This window comes from Aquarana catesbeiana, linkage group LG01 (genome assembly GCF_042186555.1).
Source record: "Aquarana catesbeiana isolate 2022-GZ linkage group LG01, ASM4218655v1, whole genome shotgun sequence".
Lineage (NCBI taxonomy): Eukaryota > Metazoa > Chordata > Amphibia > Anura > Ranidae > Aquarana > Aquarana catesbeiana.
In genome coordinates, this window is record NC_133324.1 from 524,216,057 (window position 1) to 524,236,432 (window position 20,376).

The window sequence follows — 20,376 nt, forward strand, 5'->3', positions numbered from 1 at the left end:
TTAATCATGCTGTGGTATGTGGATGATCCAGGATATTGAGCTTGAGCGCGGGGTTAATGTCGTTTTTTTATTTAACTTTTCCCCTTTTTTTCTTTTTAATATTATAGCTTGCCTAAGTCTTTATAGATTGGTTTATCAGTACAATAAATATTGGTTACTCATTAATAGCCACTTTATAACAGGTTTCCATAGTTGTATTGTGGACATTGCTGTTCCTGTTTACATTCTGTGCCTTTAAGTACTTCTTCCTGAGTTACCATGGAGATGGGTACGCATTGTTGCTTATTGGCCATTCCGAGGAGCGGATATGTGTCACCACGTCCGTCCGTCGCCGCTGAGGAAGTCCTGCCCCCTTCTAGGGACGTAACGCGTACGGCATCTGAACGTGATTGGATCGTGACGTCACCCGTGCTCCGCTTGTCTATCTCACGCTCGTAGCCTTCGCACTGGGGCACAGTGCAGTATATTGTAAGTGTTTCCGCTACTTTTAATAAAGCTTCAGCAGTATTCAGAGAGCACTAGATTTTTTCATATCTTTTTCATGTGACTACTGCATACGCACCCGCTGTTGATGTTTGATCAAGTCCTGTATGCATCTCCTCCTACCACTATCCCTGTGAGGGAATTGCTGTTTTGACCTGACTGATTAACTCAGGGGTCCATCTGCAAAGGTGAGCGGCTTGTGTCACTGAAGGTTGAGGTCCTTTTTCACTACAGTCACTCTGCAAGTTTTTCATGTCACTTGTGTCACCGGAGGAATTGCTGGATTTTGTCTGCATTCACCATTTATATATGGACTTTTATCATTTATTTATGTACTGCCTTTTATGTGTATGCTTTTTGGGATTTGATAAATTTACCCTCAGTACCACAGCTGCTTTTAGTTAGGGTTTATGGTCTGCGCTGGTTGACTCTGTTTATAAATGATTACACATCAGCAACCCATTGATAGTGAAATACAGAAATGGCACATTCAATAGAGAGTAATGTTGTACGTAGCATGTAATGCCAGATCCTACGAATACAATATTTATCAAAACATTATGTACCAGGAAGAACACACACAAAAGCAAAAAACACATCCTTAACCCCTTCCCGACAAGCGTACACATATATGTGGCCACACAGAAGAGGTTCTTTATCTTTGGGGCCAAATAAGTGCGTTACTGTTTTTGTGCTGAGAGCGTGCAGTTCAGTGCCCTTCCAGCACAGAGAACCAGCTGTCACAGACAGCTCTGGGTTTCATACCAATGATAAGGAACTGGGAGGACCAATTCCCAATCACTGTTTGTGCAGGGGCATGTCCCAGATGGAGGATAAGTGGATTTACGAATTAAAATCCTTTGTCCCTCACAGTATGAATGTGGACTGAAACCTTAATGCCTTTATCAATAACGCTTGACCCAGTCGTCTGTCGTCACTTTCCATAGGTCTAGAGGGACATTTTTGTACTAACGAGGTAGCTAAGGCAATTTACAGGTTCTTTGTAGGCATCTTTTTCTATACATTTTATACATTGTTTTAGGAATTGCTTCATGTAAGGTGTTTCACTGTAGTCAGGGGATAGAGATGTACAAGCCTTTTTGGTGAGAGATCGCACATTTATTGGTTAATTCTGCCATCTCAAAACGAGGCTTGAATTGCACCTAGAACCAGCAAGGCTTGACTCTAAAACGAGGCTTGACTCACATCCAAAGCGAGGCTTGAATGCTCTCCAGTGGCCATCTTGGTTCCAAATCGAGGCTTGGAGATCTACACTATTACCAATATGGCCATACCTTTGATTAGAGCAGTGTGGACGGCTGTACCCTGCTTAATTTTGGACAGTATATATTTGCATGGTGTAGGACATAGACTCTATGCCTCAGAGGACGTTAATTCTAACGAAATGCATCGGATGGAGTCCTTGAGGAACTACGCACGCCAATCCTGTATACTGGTCGATCGACTTCTAGGATGTCTTGGATCTAATAATGGCACAACTCGATGGCACAACTATAAGCCCATCCCCACATGCCAAGGTTCTAGGTGTAGTCCTGGACTCTGAACTCTCCTTTAAGCAACACGTCCAATCACTGTCCAAATCCTGCTGCCTCAATCTCCGCAACATCTTCAATACGCCCCTTTCTAACCAATGACACAACAAAGCTCTTAATTCATTCGCTGGTCATCTCTCGCCTTAACTACTGCAACTCCATCATGAATGCTGCTGCCAGACTCATCCACCTTACCAATCGCTCATGCAGGACTTTTTCCAAAGTCTCTCCAATCCTATGGAATGCCCTACCCAATCTGTCCGCTTATATCCTACTTTATTAGCTTTTAGACGATGCCTGAAAACCCTTCTCTTCAGAGAAGCCTACCCTACCCACACCTAACAACTGTATTTTCATTTTCTCCATCAGCTCATCCCCCACAGTTATTACCTTTTGTTTCCACTTGGCCCTCCCTTCTAGACTGTTAGCTCTAACGAGCAGGGCCATCTGATCCCTCCTGTATTGATTTGTATTGTAAGTGTACTGTCTGCCCTCATGTTGTAAAGCGCTGCGCAAACTGTTGGCGCTATATAAATCCTGTATAATAATAATAATACTTGTTTTAGACTGGATTTCTGTAAGTGTTTAGCACTGATTTCTTTAAATAAACTGTGGCTGTTTTATCTTTCCTTCATGGGCCCTACTATGGAGTAAACTTTACCATCAGCCATGACAGTACCACCACCTGCAAAATAATAGAGGAAGTTGATTGGATCTTCTATACTTCCATATTATGCCTGTCTAGATTCCTATAATTTGGAGTCTAGACCTCTGGTAAGGAGGCATTTTATATCAATATCGGTGGAGGTGCACATCTCTCCATAAAGAGGACCTGTCACGCACAATTCCTATAACAAGGGATGTTCACATTCCTTGTAATAGGAATAAAAGTGATCAGAATTTTTTTTTAAAGAAAAAGTGTAAAAATAAAGAAATTAAAGTAAAATAAACAAATAAAATAAAATTTAAAGCGCCTTTAGCCCCCTGTACGCTCCCGCACAAAAGCGAACACACACGTAAGTCGTGCCTGCATATGTAAACGCAGTTAAAATCACACATGTGAGGTATCGCTGCGTGTATTAGAGCGAGAGCAACAATTCTAGCACTAGACCTCCTCTGTAACCCTAAAATGGTAACCTGTAAAAAATTTGACACTTGTGGAGTGGAGTTTGGTTCCACTCCACAAGTGTGCGCAAAAGGGTGACATGTTAGGTATCTATTTATTCGGAGTAACATCATCTTTCACATTATACAAAAAATTGGGCCAACTTTACTGTTTGGTTATTATTTAATTCATGAAACTATTTATTTTCCCCAAAGAAAAGCGTTTGAAAAATTGTTGCGCAAATACCGTGTGACATAAAAAGTTGCAATGACCGCCATTTTATTCCCTAGGGTGTCTGCTAAAAAAACATGTATAAAGTTTGTGCAAAACAGCAGGAAGATCCAATGTGTCCAAAATGCTTCCACCATCCAATGTACGCCAGTGGTCGAGTCAAGCCTCTGTATAAATGAAACTCCTGGTTTCACGGTGATCTAATCCTTTTTCCAGGGACACCCAGCCAGATGGATAACAACGGCTTATAAATTCCTTTACAGGCTCTTCTTTCCCATCATATGCAGTTCACATGTAATAAAAAGAGGGCTCCATGGTGTAGTATTTAAATAAAAATTTATTAAACTTAGTAACTGCATTCAACATATTCCTCTGGTTCTTTTAACAATAAAATTATTAATATTTTTGGTTGCAGTAACCTCGGCTAGGAGGGTGTCAGAATTGGCAGCTCTTTCATGTCGAGAACCATTTTTGATCCTACACCAAGATAGGGTAGTGTTGCGACCCCACCCAGCTTTTTTGCCCAAGGCGGTTTCCATTTTTTATTTAAATCAAGATATCACACTACCTTGGTTTTTCCCAAATCTTAGTAACACAGAGGAAAAGTTGTTTTCTTTAGATGTAGTATGGGCAGTCAAAGTCTATTTAAAAATGTCAGCTCAGCTTTGTTAAACCAATTCTTTATTTGTGCTGCCGGATGGGCCCAGGAAGGGGCAGGCGGCATCAACATCGACCATTTACCAGTGGATCCACCAGGTTATTGTTCAGGCATATGGTTTAAAGGGAAAGGCCCCCCCTTTTCGGGTAAAGCCACACTCTACCAGGAGGACAAGTGCCTCATGGGCAGTGCATCATCCAGTGTCTATGGCTTAGATTTGCAAGGCCGCTACTTGGTCCTCAGTGCATATATACACTAAGTTTTTATCAGGTGGATGTTAGAGCTCGAAATAGGGCTGAGTTTGGCCGCAGTGTGCTGCAAGCGGCGGTATAGGTCCTTTGTTCTAATGACAGTCTTTGTGATTACTGTCTCCCTCCCCTCAAGGGCATTGCTTTAGGACATCCCAGATAGTAATTATTATGGCTACTCTGTGTCCTGTGATGTACGATAAAGAAAGTTGGATTTTTCCAATGTTTTACCTATAAAATCCTTTTCTTGGAGTACATCACGGGACACAGAGGTCCCTTCCCTCTTTTCTAGGATCTTCATTGCTTGCTACAAAACTGAGGTACTTCTTGTATGGGAGGGGTTATATGGAGGGGGACTTCCTGTCTTTTGATTTGCCAGTGTCCATTCACCTATAGGTGGCGTATAACCCAGACAGTAATTATTATGGCTGCTCTGTGTCCTGTGATGTACTCCAAGAAAAGGATTTTTACAGGTAAAGATATAGGGAAAATCCCATTTTTTGCCTGCACATGATTAGATGATGGCAAGGCTTTACCATATTTACTAAGCTCTGAGAGCATGTGCACTTGTAAAGTGCACAGTCTATTTGCCTTTAGTAAATCCACCCCTATGTATTATGTTGGCTACCTAGTCACAGGGAGCCAACAATTACATTTTAGAAAATTGTGCCAAAGATTTATCTATTCCTAGGATCAAACCCCTTTCTGTTCATACTCACCTCTTTCCAGCATCAAAAACAATAATGCCACTGTAACCATCAGTAGGAACTATTACAACCTATCTAACATAATGGTTATTTTAGTCATTTTGTTATTTTTTGTTCAGCTGGAGAGCTAGAATGAGGTTCCAAACCAAAGCCATAAGCAACGGCCAAAAAAGGATGGTGAGGGGCACAGCAAATCTATTAAGCAATGGCTCCCTAGATTTCTGGTTCATTTTGCATCCCAGTGCACCCAGCCCCACCATCCAGTATTCTTTTAGTATTTGATTTTGTCACAGGCAAGCACACAGCACTGTCTGCGGCAAGGAAGGAAATACTTAGATTTACATGAAAAAAAATGTACAATTTCATATATTTTCAATATCAGATATTTTAGATTTTTATTCAAAAGAACTTTTACCAGTTGCTTATATTATATAGATAATATTACTCTTCAGCCCTGGTTCACATTGATGCGATTTGGCATGCGATTTCAAATTTCAAATCGCATGCCAAATTGGCACCAATTGCAGCATCGGAATCGTGTGCCACACAGATTCCCAAAAGTAGTTTCTGTACTACTTTTGGTGATTTCGAGGTGCGATTTCTATTGACATCTGTGCAGAAACCCGCACAGGTGTCTCTGAATTTGCCCCCGAAGTCTGGACTGACATTCAGGAATGAAATTGTGTGAGTTCAGCTGAACTCGCACTATTTCATTCCCGCAGTCAGTGTGAACCTAGGCTTAATGTTATTTTTTCTCTTTTTGTTGGAAAATGACATGCACAATTTTTCAAACAAATCTAAAATTAATTTTGACTCTCAAATATATTAGTCATTTCTAATAATGTTTGATCCAAGAATATTTTGGCTGTATTTATCGAACTGAATCGCATAAAAAAAATTAGCAAACATTAGCATGTATGGTCACATACCACGCTGAGCAAATACTCTACCTGTGCAATTTTGGACTTAGTATGTACTCACCAGCACTCTTAGTGGTAACAACCTTTGGTTTGCAGCGTGCACCATCTCCTTTCATAGTATATGCAGCAACTGTGATGGAATAAGAGGTTTCAGGTTGAAGTCCAGCTATAATCATTTCCTGTCAATTCAAAAGAGAGGAATTCTTGATCTTTGTGTTCAGTGTGTATGTGCATTAAAGAGTGCTGATATAATGATAACCAGGGACATACTTCACATAAGCATAGGAATACATTTCCTTTAATTTGATAAAAAATAATTACTGGAGCATTCAGATCTGCATCTATTAGGTTGTATGTAAACCCTAACAAACATCTCTTCTTTTACTCCCTTAATTAAAATAGTTTTGTTAACCATGTTTAAAAAGAGGCAAAATACCTGCTAATTCTTCTAGAAATATTTTTAGCTGGTAGCTTCCTCCTATGCTGTCTGCCTGTGCACAAGGATGGGTTATTGAGATGAGGAAGGGGAGGAATTGAACAGAGGCTTCAAAAATGAAGTAGACAAGGCCGATAATGCATATATAAAGCGGAACTAAACCAACCGATTTAACGGTTTCAAAAAAGTAACATTCCTGGCATGCCGGGAACGCTGTCACATTTGCTTGTGCTGTCAACCAAACTTTCAAACCATCAAAAAGCTGGTGTCATAACTGATCACATGAGCAGCACCATAGCAGTTGCAGATCAAACAGAAGCTAAGATGGCAGCTCCCTTGGCTGAAAAGAATGGGAGGGTTTAGTTCCACTTTAAGAATTCAGAGCCGTTTTGTCATTTGAAAGAGGAAGGTAGGAGCATACTACATTGCTTGCACATCAAGTTTGTTTTCTGTACTTGCAGAATGTGTTAAAGTATAAAACACAAAGAAATGTGCATGTGCTTTTGATTTGAAAAAAGTAAGTGGAGGGCAAAGGACTAGTCATCAGTATTCCCTGTAAGCTCCTTGCAGGTGATCTTTTCCCTATTGCTAACATGGCATGCCTTGTTCTCCACTATGTTTCCTTGTGGGGCAGGTTATCTGTGTAAAGGAACAAGGCTTTGCTTCCTCAGGTCAGAGTTGTCCCCCTGATGATTTTGATAATAATACAGCAGGCACAGAGAATCAAAGATGCAGAAGCAGGGAGTGCAGATTCCTTTCCAGAAAGCACCACATTAATTAGATCACCAAATAGAACTTCAAATTTAATGAAACTAGCAGTCAGAGGCAGCAATGCCTCTCACACTGTAGTTCTACAGCTATGAGACTGAAGGCATAGGAGTGCTAGGGGCACCATCCCTTTCTTGGGAAGAGTACAAAGGTTATATTTTTCAGGGTTTGTTTTCATTGTTTATACAAAAGAACAGTTCTAGAGGTTCCCTAAACTAAACCATAGCAACACTTCACTTTTTTACATTTAGGTCCACATTAACACAAACAGATTTGTTAAAGTTTGTTAAAATATCTGAGGGATGCGATCAATAGGATCTACTTTCTTTTTAAAGAAGATGCTGTGCAACTAGACAGAACACAGATAACAACTATTAAATTATAAAGGGGCACAGAGGGCCTCAATTATGAGGAAAGATTAGCTGAACTTTACGCATGTGAAGAATTAAATGACTTTGGTAAAATACTGTACATACAGGATCCATATAGCAATTTAAGTGAGTAGTTATGCACTTTAGCCCATCTGTAGATGAAAAAAAAAAAACAAAAAAAACCTTTCAATCCCACCCAACATCCACCCCATACCCTTTCGCTACTACTTTTTTACTTACCTGAGTTTACCACCATGTGGCCCTTCAAAGTGCCACAGAGACTGATGATCCACTGCGGAGAACCAGGCCCACTAAGACCTTGTTGTCACCCCTTGAATGTTGTGGCCTAAAATCTTCAGGATTCTGTTAGGACCCCTCAAATAGATCCTGTGATTTAGGACTTGTCATGTTAATTGACCATAGATTCAAATAAGAACTTGGGGGTTTTAATGTTTTTTTTTCATATAATCTAGGGATTAGTTGGGAAAGGGGAAGGGGGTTGAGTTGTCAGGATGCAATTATTTTTTGTTGCTTAAGCTTGGTGGATATATTTTTTTTTCGACCTACCCTACCATGTAAATAAAAAATTAGATGAGATAAATAGGCGCTTTCTCACACTACATACAGTATGTGCTGCTAACACTCATCTGTAGAATAGAGAAAAATTTGATGTGTACAGATAGTGTGGGCATTCAAGGACAAGGTAATTCTTTTTAAGACAACTGTTCACTTATAGAAAGTGTGTGTAAGATATTATCAGTCTAACAATATTATAGAAAATCAGTCTATTCTCTGGAGGCTCCTCTCATAAAACAGGATGCCCTTAAAGCCTAACTCAAGCTTTGCTATTACTTTAAATAGTTTAAATAGTTTGTTTGGCCATAGTTCAATCTCAGTGTTTGCTGATGATACAAAGCTCAGCAGGGCAATCACTTCATCACAGGATATAGCAATTCTACAAGAGACCTCAATAAACTAGAGGGATGGGCAGGTATATGGCAGAAGAGGTTTAATATTGAAAAATGTAGTATTGCACCTGGGAGCTAAAAATATGACTACAAGTTAGATGCTAGGGGAGAATCTTTGGGGGAAAACGAGGATGTAAAAGGACCTTGAGGTCTTGGTAGATAAAAGACTCAGTAATAGCATGCAATGCCAAGCTGCAGAAAGCAAGGCCAGGAGACTATTAACATGCATTCAAAAGGGGGGCGGAGCCGGCACCGGACATGTAGGACGTTCAGAGAGAGCTCCATCCATGAGACTGTAATCCTACAGCGATTCTGCGAGCAGGGGGCCTGCGATTGCCTTCCCTTGACTCGGGGAATACTCAGAGGCCCCTCCTGGATGGTTAAATACAGGCAAAATTTGCCTGGGGGTCCTAAGATGGCGCTGGCGGCCATGAGGCAGCAGCTGCGGAGCCACACAATACACAGCTCTGGGACAGTGGCCTGGAGGTCCGTGCTGCAGCAGGTCAGTCCTAAGACTCCATGGGCTCAGCTAAGACCCAGAGGGAGATCACTGGACCAATGGCATTCCCCGCCTGCACAGTCTAACCAGGAGGGGAAAGGGGATCTTGAACCCTCCCTTAAGCAGATAAAGACAGCTATTCACCTCTGCCAGTCCACCCTGAAACATTGAAGGGCCCGAAATGAAGTTCTCCTTCATGAGGCAGGATGTGCAGGTGAGAGAGCGGATGGCTGCTGCTGAACAGCAGATCAGTTTTCTCAAGGACTCAGTCAGACCCTTGGAAAACTGACGCTCAGGTTTCCAGAAAGGCCCTCTCTGAACATACTGCGAAGATGGCGGATATGGAGGACTGTATGCGCAGAAACAACATTCGCCTGGTGGGCTTTCCAGAAGGGGCAGAGGGACGTATCCTGAAGATTTCCTGGAATGTTGGCTTCAGGCAAATATGGAACCTGGTACCTTTACCCGACTGTTTGCCATTAAACGCGCTTATCATATTCCTGCTCAGGCACCACCGAAGATTCTGCATCAGATGATTGCACGGATCCTGCATTTCTGCGACCGAGAAAATATCTTGCGGGCTGCGAGATCTTGTCCAGAGATGGAATTTAATGGCTGCCGCATTTCTATTTACCCTGATTTTTATGTTACAACTAAGAAGCAGCGGGCCAGTTTTCAACAAGTGAAGAAGCATCTTTGAGATCTACATATGATCTACAGCAGTGTTTCTCAACATTTTACTGTGAAGTACCCCTGCAGGTCTAAAAAAATTTCCTAACTACCCCTGTCTCAAGAAAGTAATTTCTATTGTTTGATTGTCATGGTTTCTGTGTGTGTGTGTGTGTGTGTGTGTGTAATATCAGTATGTGTTTGTGATGATTTTTGTTTGTGTGCAAAATCATTGTATGTGTGCATGCTGCATTGACAGATACACACACATATACTGATAAACACACACAGAATCACAAATTAACACAACGACACCCACACATACAATCCCAAATTAACACATCGACACCCACAAAATCCCAAATTAACACACCGGCAGACACACACACAAACACACACAATCCCAAACACATATTTATAATCCCAAATTAGCACAGTGGCAGACACACACACACACACACATAATTCCAAAATACACACACTTGCAGACACACACATAATTCCAAATATACACACTGGCAGACAGAATCCAAAATTAACACACTTGGAAGCGCACACACAGAATCCCAAAAGAACACACTTGCAGACACACAGAATCCCCAAATTAACACACTGGCAGACACACATAATCCCAAATTAAAAAGTTAACCAGTAGGATCACACAGTTAAGTCATTATGACAAAGCCATGCAGCCTCTGTGCTCACTCGCTGTAGGTAGTGGATTTGCTGCAGGTTGGAGCGGCTGCACTGCTCCTCTTCCATTGTGGCTCCTGGCCTCTGAATGACTTCACGCCAGGCAGGGCGTAGGTTGCTCCTTTCAGGCCGAGCGGAGAGGGAAGTGACTGTGTTGAATGGATGCAGGAGCGCACTCGTACTGCTGCATCTCTGTAAACATAGCACTGTGTAGCTAGGATGACCACGTTTCCAAACTGCTAATAAGGGACACCCTTCCCCTTCCAAAAAAAAAAAAAAAAAAAGGGGGGGGGGGAATGTCTCGGGGTTGACAGGGAATTCAGTGGCGGGTGATTTGTCATTCGAATAGCTGGTGTGTGCACTGAAATCATCCCAACACCATACTCGACGAGGATCAGGATGATCAAATCACATTATTTCTATTACTACATTGTAATATATAATGAAATAGTTCAACTCACCATAATGCAGAATCAGTGGGAACCCCAAGCTTGTCACTTGCCACCAGATGCAGCATGCCACCGTTGCCTGCCACCAGATGCAGCTTGTTACTTGCCACCATCGCCTGCTGTCAGATGCTGTGTATCACTTGCCACCATCGCCTGACACGAGATGCAGCATGCCCCCGACGCCTGCCACCAAATGCAGCTTGTTACTTGCCTCCGTTGCCTGCAGCCAGATGCAGTGTGCAACTTGCCACCCAAAGCCTGCTGCCAGATGCAGTGTCACTTGCCTGTGCCACCCGCAGCCTACAACCAGTCCAACACACCGGAGCCCCGGGAAGGTGAATGCCCCTCCTGCCACTGGCTGCTGGATGTCACTGTTCATGGTGACGGATGAGTGAGCCTGGAGGTCAGAGTGTAAAACTGGAGGGAAGAGACAAGCCTAAAAACTCCACTAATATTTGTGCTATCACATTGAACGTCAGCTGAATCCCAATGTGACTTAACATCTTACTAATCACAGGCGGCCAGATGATGGAGATCTCCCATCATCCACCCACATTATTCCACAACTCCTATCATCCACCAACAATGTTCCACAACTCCCATCATCCACCCACCCATATTATTTCACAACTCCCATTATCCTTGCACATTATTCCACAACTCCCATCATCCACCCACGTTATTCAACAATATTGGAATAATGGGGGGGGGGGGGATACAATAAAGCATATAACAGAATAAAAAGACTGAAGATAACAGATGACAGCACACAGGAAAAGCCCTCTGTAACCTTCACACGGGAATTTCAATCAGCCGGCCAGTAAATTGGATGGGAGGAGATGTTTCTAGGAAACAAGTGAGAGGTGAGCGGCGAATCCTGAGGGGGAGAAAATTTGCACAGTTCCAAACCAATGCCAAAATAAAATGTGTGACTGACTGCAACAAGGAGGAGAGAGATATCACACCATAAGAGCCTCTACGGCCAGTGGAACTGCAGTTATTATACAGAAAATCAGCCAAATGCAAACATACACTGGTCTGGCTGGCGCTAACCAAAGGGGACCCAGAGGACAGCCCACTCAGGACACCCCCGCCCCCAGTGCATCCATGCCACTGGAGAAGATGCAGGGAGGAGGTGGGTGGAGCTAAACACGGCGCAGAGAAGGAGGCAGTTAAATCCTCCTCGTCAATGCTGGGCCCGGCCTTGCACTCCTTCTCATGATGTCACTGGTTGTTAGACGTCAGGCGGGCCGCGGCTAGCAACCAGTCTGGGCAGCGAGCCAGTGGCAGTGGTGGAATATGTAAAACGGGTCTCGCCAACGCGCCAGCTTTTTTTTAGGGGGTATCAGTTCAGCCCTGCTTCCTTATATTGGATGTTGTCCTGCAACTCTCAGAATGATGCTAACTAGACTGGACTTTTACAAGATACTGTTTACATGGATGTTTTTTTTTTTTCTACAAGACTTACTTTTTATTTCTTAATGGGTTTTTCAACTACCAAGAATTGGTGTCGTAGGCCTGTATGATTCCCTTGTGGATCTCGCCTCTGTTCCTAGTGGTTTCAGGTTATGGACATGAAGCACTTGGCAAGTTGGGCTGGGTGCAGGAAGGAGGGGTGGGGGGCGATTTTATTCTCTTTACAGTTATTTTCTGGATTTAAGTTTGTTTTTTTGTGGTCTTGGGAATGTGTATAACTGCCTTAATGTGCCCTTTTTTAATTGCTTTGTACCCCTTGATGTCCATTTGGGTCTCTGTATTGTGTTGTGTGGAGTCCTGGAGCTCTGGCAGAATGGGCATCCTTATTCTGATGCTACAATACTCCTTTATGCTATATTCCCCTATTATAAAAAATGGAGTTGAATCTACAGTTGGTGTCTTGAAACATCCGAGGGCTTCATTCAAAATTCAAACGCTCACTGGTATTTGATTATTTCAAAAAGTACAAACCGCATATTATTTTCCTGTAGGAGACCCAATTGCAGGGCTACAGGAATCTGACTTTAAAAAGGGCTCATATAGTTGGGGAGTATCATGCTACTATTTCCTCCTATGCTAGGGGGTAACTACTCTGGTGACAAAGGCACTTCCTATTTCTATACAGGCTGTGGTCGCTTTGTATTCAGAGATGCATAGGTCGTTATCCAAGATGACACTGTACTTGCTGAGGGGTCCCGGTTGGGCTTGGTGGATTTGAGCCAATATTTGCCAAGAGCGATCTATGATCTCTCACCCATGTCCCTACATCTTCATCTGGGTATTCAGCAAGGTTTCCATCACTGGCGAATTGAGGCTAACTGGTTACAAGAAGAATATGTTAGGATTGCATGCACAAAAGCTATCTGTCACTATTGGGTAGAGAACCATGCCAGTGGATCACGATTGCTCCCATGGAAAGCCTTTAAGGCTACTCTGAGAGAGGTTTTCATTGCGAAGGTACGAAGCTGTAAATTTCAGCTCGCTTCTACGGTGTCAGAGGTAGAGAACGCTGTTTCTCTTGCGGAGGCTGCATATGTTCGTGAACCTACACCTGGTAGGTTGGTGGACTGACAGCAGGCGACTCGTGAGCTCCGATCGGTCTTGTCTGCTCATACTATCAAGAACATGCTGGCTCAGCGGTGGTGTGTTTTTGAGTATGGGGACAAGAGTGGTCGCTTATTAGCTTACTTAGTGAAATCTGATTATGTGCTGGTACATATAGCTGCTATCTGACTGCCACAAAGGGAAGGAGTAGATGACTTACAGGCTTTTATTCAATTCTATAGAGATCTGTATGCGTCCCATGCTTCTGTGAGTCAGGCTGCTCTCTCCGCTTACCAGTCCGAGATTGACCTCCCAGAACTTTCAGAGGATGATCAGGTTTTGATGGACAAGGACATTAAGATGGAAGAAATTGAGGCAGCCATTGCTTCCTTTTCTCCTCTGAAATCTCCCGGATTGAATAGCCTGCCCTCAGAGTGGTACGGAATGTTTAGGGACATGCTGGCTCCCAGATTACTCCAGGTGTTTGACTCAGCGAGAGAGAAGAGTAGACTGGCAACTTCTATACGGGAAGCTCTTGTGGTCTTAATACCGAAGAGTGGGAAGGATACTAAAGAGTGTAACTCGTACCGTCCGATCTCGCTGATGAATGTTGACACTAAGATTCTTGCTAAAGTCCTGGCAGGTAGACTACAGGAGGTCATTTTGAAATGTATTAATGCTGATCAAACTGGCTTTATGCCAGGTATGTGCCCAGATGAATATTAGACGACTTTCTGTAAATTTGCAATCTCTATATGATAACTCCGATGCAAGGGCTTGTGTTGTGGGTGCGGCCATTGTATACTGACCCAGTGGTGCGTATACATATTAATGGAGTAATTTCTGATCCCTTTCCTATATTTTGGAGAACTAGACAGGGGTGCCCCCTATCCTCCCTTCTATTTACTCTGGCAATTGAGCCGTTACGCAAAATTATGAGCAGATACTACCTTTTCTGGTTTGCCTTTGGGCCAACTGGAAGAACGCATGTCGTTGTATGCTGATGACATGCTTTTAAACCTGCAGGACTCGGGTCCCTCCCTGTCCGACGCTTTTGCCCCGATTCAGGAATTCGGGGACTTTTCCAGGTTCTGTATAATCTGGTCTAAATCATCTCTGTTCCCAATTGATGATGTCCCGAGTATTCCTGCTAGCTGCCCCATTCCGTTGTCCAGGTCTTTTAGGTATTTGGGGGTCCAGATTTAACTTCTGGTGTCTAAATTTTTGGACATTTTGTCACCGTTTTGTCAGCGTAGTTTCGGGGGAAGGCTTTACCGCTTACCCTCCTGGGGTGCATGTTTTGCTGGGGTTTTTCGCCCTCCTCTGGACCAACTGTGGGTATAGCATTGTGTATATGGGATTGTACGAGATAAATAAATAAATATATATATAGAGATATATCTATATATATAAATTTATTTATTTTATTTTTTTATTGGGTGAACTAGATGGACTTGTGTCTTTTTGCTGCAGTAGCCCAGTTTGGGAGGGGGATAGTTTAGCTACATAATATTCCATTGGTGGCACTCTTGCCAGACGCGGATCCCACTAAATTGGTCTCCAGATATTATGCGGCTTTGGGTTCTGGGGATTCAGTTGGTTGGGAAAGCTAAAGCCCATTGGATTGGTGTTGCACCAGAGTTCTCAGATGAGATGTGGAGTGAGGTGCTTGATACATATCTAACCACTGTTATTGCATCCACAGATAGGATGATTCAGTTAAGATATTTGCACCAGTTATATTATACTCCAGCTCGCTTATCTGTATGCATAAACAAGACTCTTCTGTATGTAATAAATGCCAGGTACCTTTCTACACATGGTATGGGAATGTTCTAAAGTTAGGCCCCTGTGATCCCAGGTGAAGGAGTTCATTGCTGATAATTATATAAGACATAAGTTGCATGGTGAAAATGGTGAAAAGAATGAAACAATAAAGAACCAATATAAAAACAGTTCATGTAGTGCTCCAAAAACAATATCAATGGTAATAATAAGCAAAAAGTCTCTTGCTGGGTGTCCAATGAGTGAATGGAATGCTGTTTAAAACTTCACCCGAGTGCACCTCCACCGTGAGTCATACAAAATGCTTGCTTACCAGAACACTAGACTCCAAATTATAAGAGTCTAGACATGCAGTGGATAGTAAACCTATGGTCAGAACAACTCCCTCTGCTTTAAGCTAAAGAGGATGGTATCATGGCTAAGAGTGCAAATCGCTCCAATTCACAACCCATGAGGAAGAAAGGAACTGCCCACATAGAGTAAAAAACACCTATAGGAAAGGTTCCTCTCCACTTGCACGCAGACACAATGCACTCACCAGACCTAATTGACACCTATTACAGGGAGTGAAATTAGGCATATGGGAAAATCCAAGATGTCTTACATGAGGCCACAGGAATGAATCCAAACCGCTGCTGTTATCCATTCAATATTTATATAGATAGCGTATTCAAAGCTCCAGTTTTACCATATGGAGAGGAAAGAACGCTCTCATGGTGCTGTAATTCAAATCATTTGTTTAAAAATAAGGTTGTATTGCACTTCATTAAAGAAGACAAGGATCAGCATATATTGTATAGGAATCATCGGTTAGTGCTCCACCTGCGTTTCAGCTGACCGGAAATAACGCATTTCAAACACGACCTACGGCCACATCACCCTTAACGTGCAAAATCTCGTCTGATCTCGGAGGCAAAGCAGGGTCGGACCTGGTCAGTAGCTGGATGGAAGACTGCCTGGGAATACCAGGTGCTGTAGGCTTGGGTCGCTTGGGTAGGCTTGAGATACGTTATTTCCGGTAGCTGGGTCGTGTTTGGTTAATGCATTTTGTGTCTGCATGCGGGTAGAGAGGACTCACTGAGGACATTTATTCACGTGTGGGATTTATACATGAACTTTTTTTTTATAATTCAAATGAAGATTTATTCACTATGGTGATTTATGATATGTAATTTATGATATAAATGCGCAGTTTCTTCTTTTATTTTCACAAAGTAATGCTAAGAACTAAAAGCCAGCATAAGAAAATCAAAAGTTCTCGGGAACTGGTCTGCTTGTAAACAGATTCGGCTTGCGTGATCATATCAGACATGGACCACGCAAACCGAATAGGTTTACAAGGGGACCATTTCCTGGGAACTTTAGATTTTCTTATGCTGGCTTTTATCTGGATTTCTGTAAGTTCTTAGCATCACTTTGCACACATAATAAAATACCTTAACGTTTTACACAAAGACAATTTCTTTCCTCCTCATGGGTTGTGAATTGGAGCGATTTGCACTGTCAGCCATGACACTATCCTCTTCAGCCTAAAGCAGAGGAAGTTGTTCTGACTGTCAGTTTACTATCCACTGCATGTCTAAACTCTTATAATTTGGAGTCTAGTGTTCTGGTAAGCAAACATTTTGTATGACTCACGGTGGAGGTTCACTCGGGTGAAGTTTTATACAGAATTCCATTCACTCATTGGACACCCAGCAAGAGAATTTTTGCTTATCATCACCATTGATATTGTTTTTGAAGCACTACATGAACTGTTTTCATATCGATTCTTTATGGTTTCATTTCATTTTTTTCACCATTTAGCGGGAATTTATGTCTTATATATGGTTTAACACAAATTGTTCTGTTGTGGTGTTGCCAGCAGCTTTCACTTACTTTGTTTATTTGAATTGTATGACCTATGAGGCCAGGGGAGCTTCAAAAAGGTTTAGGAAGGTTTGGTTCCGCTGGCTTTACTCTACTCACACACTAGAAGGGGAAGTCAATATTTGAAGGGTTAGGGGATGGGAGGGGAAGGAATGATGTTCTCTTAGATGGTGTATTGAGGAGAACTAGCACACACATTACTGGGACAGGAGGGGATACATTTTTTGTTTCGGATACTAAATGTTTATGTTTTAAATATCGGAGTATGAGGTTTACTGTTAACCCTGTTAAAAAAAATGGGGGAAAAGGTGCTTATCAGCTTCTGAGGTAAATTGTTTTCAAATGCATTGTCTGTGACATGTGAGAATTTTGGTAACAGTTGTTTTGGATGGATCAAGCCTATTCCCTTTGTATGTCTCTGTATATCTATGGACATTTTTCTGTAATGGAAATGCACCTGTTTGTAACCTCTGCTGATGTTTTTTTGGAAAGAATTTTTATTGCCAAACAAAAAAAAACAAAAAAAAAAACAAAAAAACACATGCATTCAAAAGGGTATTTACTCAAGAGATAAAAATATAATTTTACCACTTTACAAAACTGTGGTTCGGCCACATCTTGAGCATGCCATACAGTTTTGGTCACCATTTCTCAAGAAGCATGTCCTTGAACTGGAGAGAGTACCAAGAAGGGCAACAAAGACAATAAAGGGGTCATTTACTATAGCGTCGCAGTGCTAATTAGTGCTAATTACCGCAAATTAGCGCTGAAACGGTATTCACTATAGCGCTGGTAAAAAAAAATACTCCCAAAATTGAATTTACTAAAGTTCCCTGAAAACAAATAGCGCCCAAACCCTTACTCTGCTAAAACCTGGAGTAGTGTCAATAGAAATAATGTTTAAAGCATGATATAATTGCCTAAATGGTACTGAAATATGCGGTATATTGTTTGATGATAATCTGCTTCTAAACTGTGTGAAAAAATGATTTCTACACTGAAATATCTTTAAAAGTCTGAAAAGAGATAAATTCCCCGTCCCTGTACATCTAGGTGCCAACACAACTGAACATGCTCAGACCTGCAAACAGCTCTCATTTTAGCTCCCATGGCTTTTTTACAGGGCACTATAGTAAATACCAAAATTAGCGCTGGGCTAAAATGCATTTTTAAGAATGAAAATCGGCGCTTTTATAATCCAATGCAAGTTTCAGCCATTGATTCTTATGGTACAATTGTAACTTTCCCAAATAAATACTTTTAATGTTGAGATGAAATGTATCTTTCTCTGAAATAAATGTTCCTTGCAACAATGTTGCTGCTTCTAATTTATTTTTTTCTCATCTATTTTGTTTTTAAGAATGCTAGAATATTGAATGTTTTGATAAAATATTTTTTTCTCTCTCACTTTCACTTGTTACTCTCCATCTCACAAAAATCTTTACCCAAACTCACACAGGTGTCTTTACAAACCGCAAACAATACCATTACTGATGCAAATTTAAAATGGTTCACGTTTATTATTTCCAAATAATCATAATTTGAGCCCCAAAAATGTGATATGTGTACCAACATCAGAAATCAAAATGTAATTCCCAAAAATTAGAGAGTAACATCACTATTCTACACTCACCCACCAAATATCACAGAATAAATCAAGAAGAATAACTCTAGAGTAATTCCACCACCTATATGTCCAAAGAGATGCAGTATTTATGTGTATTTACGTCAGGGGTCTCAAACTGGCGGCCCTCCAGCTGTTGTGAAACTACAGGTCCCATGAGGCATTGCAAGGCTGACAGTTACAAGCATGACTCCCACAGGCAGAGGCATGATGGGACTTGTAGTTTCGCAACAGCTGGAGGGCCGCCAGTTTGAGACCCCTGATTTACGTGAAGGAGGTTCTCACATGTGGCAGCTCTGTGGCTTAGAGGTTAGAACTTGAGGGTCTCTGAGGGTCTGGGTTGGAATCCCAAACATGCAGCTTCATGTAGAAAAGTTGTCTCATCTCCCAGGTCCTAAAACTGTGTCTAAATGTAGTGTTTATGTGTAGGAGGGTTCCAACACCATTGTAAATTTTGCCAGATACACTATCTAGCCAAAAGTATTGAGACGCCTGCCTTTACACACACATGAACTTTAATGGCAGCCCAGTCTTAGTCCGTAGGGTTAAAATTTGAAATGGCCCACCCTTTGCAGCTATAACAGGTTTTGGGAAGGCTTCCACAAGGTTTAGCGTGTCTATGGGAATGTTTGACCATTCTTCCAGAAGCACATTTGTGAGGCCAGACACTGATGTTGGATGAGAAGGCCTGGCTCGCAGTCTCTGCTCTAATTCAGCCAAAAGGTATTTTATGGGGTTGAGGTCAGGACTCTGTGCAGGCCAGTCAAGTTCCTCCACCCCAAACTGACTCATCCATGTCTTCATGGACCTTGCTTTGTGCACTGCCATGCAGTCATGTTGGAACAGGAAGGGGCCATCCCCAAACTGTTCCCACAAAGTTGGGAGCATTAAATTGTCCAAAATGTCTTGGTATGCTGACGCCTTAAAAGTTCCCTTCACTGGAACTAAGAAGCCAAGTCCAACTCCTGAAAAACAACCCCACATCATAATCCCCCCTCCACCAAATGATTTGGACCAGTGCACAAAGCAAGGTCCGTAAAGACATGGATGAGTGAGTTTGGGGTGGAGGAACTTGACTGGCCTGCACAGAGTCCTGACCTCAAAAAACAGAACACCTTGGGGATGAATTCGAGCGGAGACTGCGAGTCAGGCCTTCTCGTCCAACATCAGTGCCTGGCCTCACAAATGCACTTCTGGAAGAATGGTCAAACATTCCCATAGACACACTTCTAAACCTTGTGGACAGCCTTCTCAGAAGAGTTGAAGCTGTTATAGCTGCAAAGGGTGGGCCAACTCAATATTGAACCCTACAAACTAAGACTGGGATGCCATTACAGTTCATGTGCGTATAAAGGCAGGCGTCCCAATACTTAGGTCAATATATTGTATATTGCTTGTGGCACTGAGCATGGACTTAGGACTGGTTCACACCACAGAGATGCAGACATGTGTGAGGCTGTCCGCTGGCTAAGTGGGTAGCAATTTCATCTAGCGGCACTGGGGTTGCTGGTTCAGTTCCCCAACATATTAATGATTGTGTTGAAGTCTATATGTTGTCCCTGTGTGGGTTTCTCACCACGATCCAAAGACATGCTGGCATTTTATTTGTCTCCTGTCTAAATAGTCTCTAATGTAAGAAAGTTAGTTTTGGACTTTAGATTGGAAGCTCATTGCAGCCAGGGACTGATGTTAATGTTTGTTAGCACTAATCATACCCAGGGACTTGGACATTTAAAATTGTAAGGTTTACACTGCACAGGTACATATGCTTACATATTAAAACTGTTGCTTTGTTTAAGTGCATGCAAATGGACTTCGAT

The 20,376-nt window shown here is 42.1% G+C and overlaps 1 protein-coding gene across 17 annotated transcripts in view; it reads right to left on the reverse strand.

Moving 5' to 3' along the window:
• The window catches only part of PTPRS (protein tyrosine phosphatase receptor type S), a 744,226-nt gene that overhangs the window by 283,101 nt on the left and 440,749 nt on the right, over positions 1–20,376 (reverse strand). For 12 of the 17 annotated variants that reach the window (XM_073594561.1, XM_073594552.1, XM_073594489.1 and 9 more), the window contains one exon: positions 5,967–6,084. The exons of the other annotated variants lie outside the window; for them this stretch is intronic. In XM_073594561.1, coding sequence (XP_073450662.1) covers positions 5,967–6,084 — 118 coding nt within the window. The remainder of the gene's footprint in view (positions 1–5,966; positions 6,085–20,376) is intronic. 17 annotated transcript variants of the gene reach the window in all.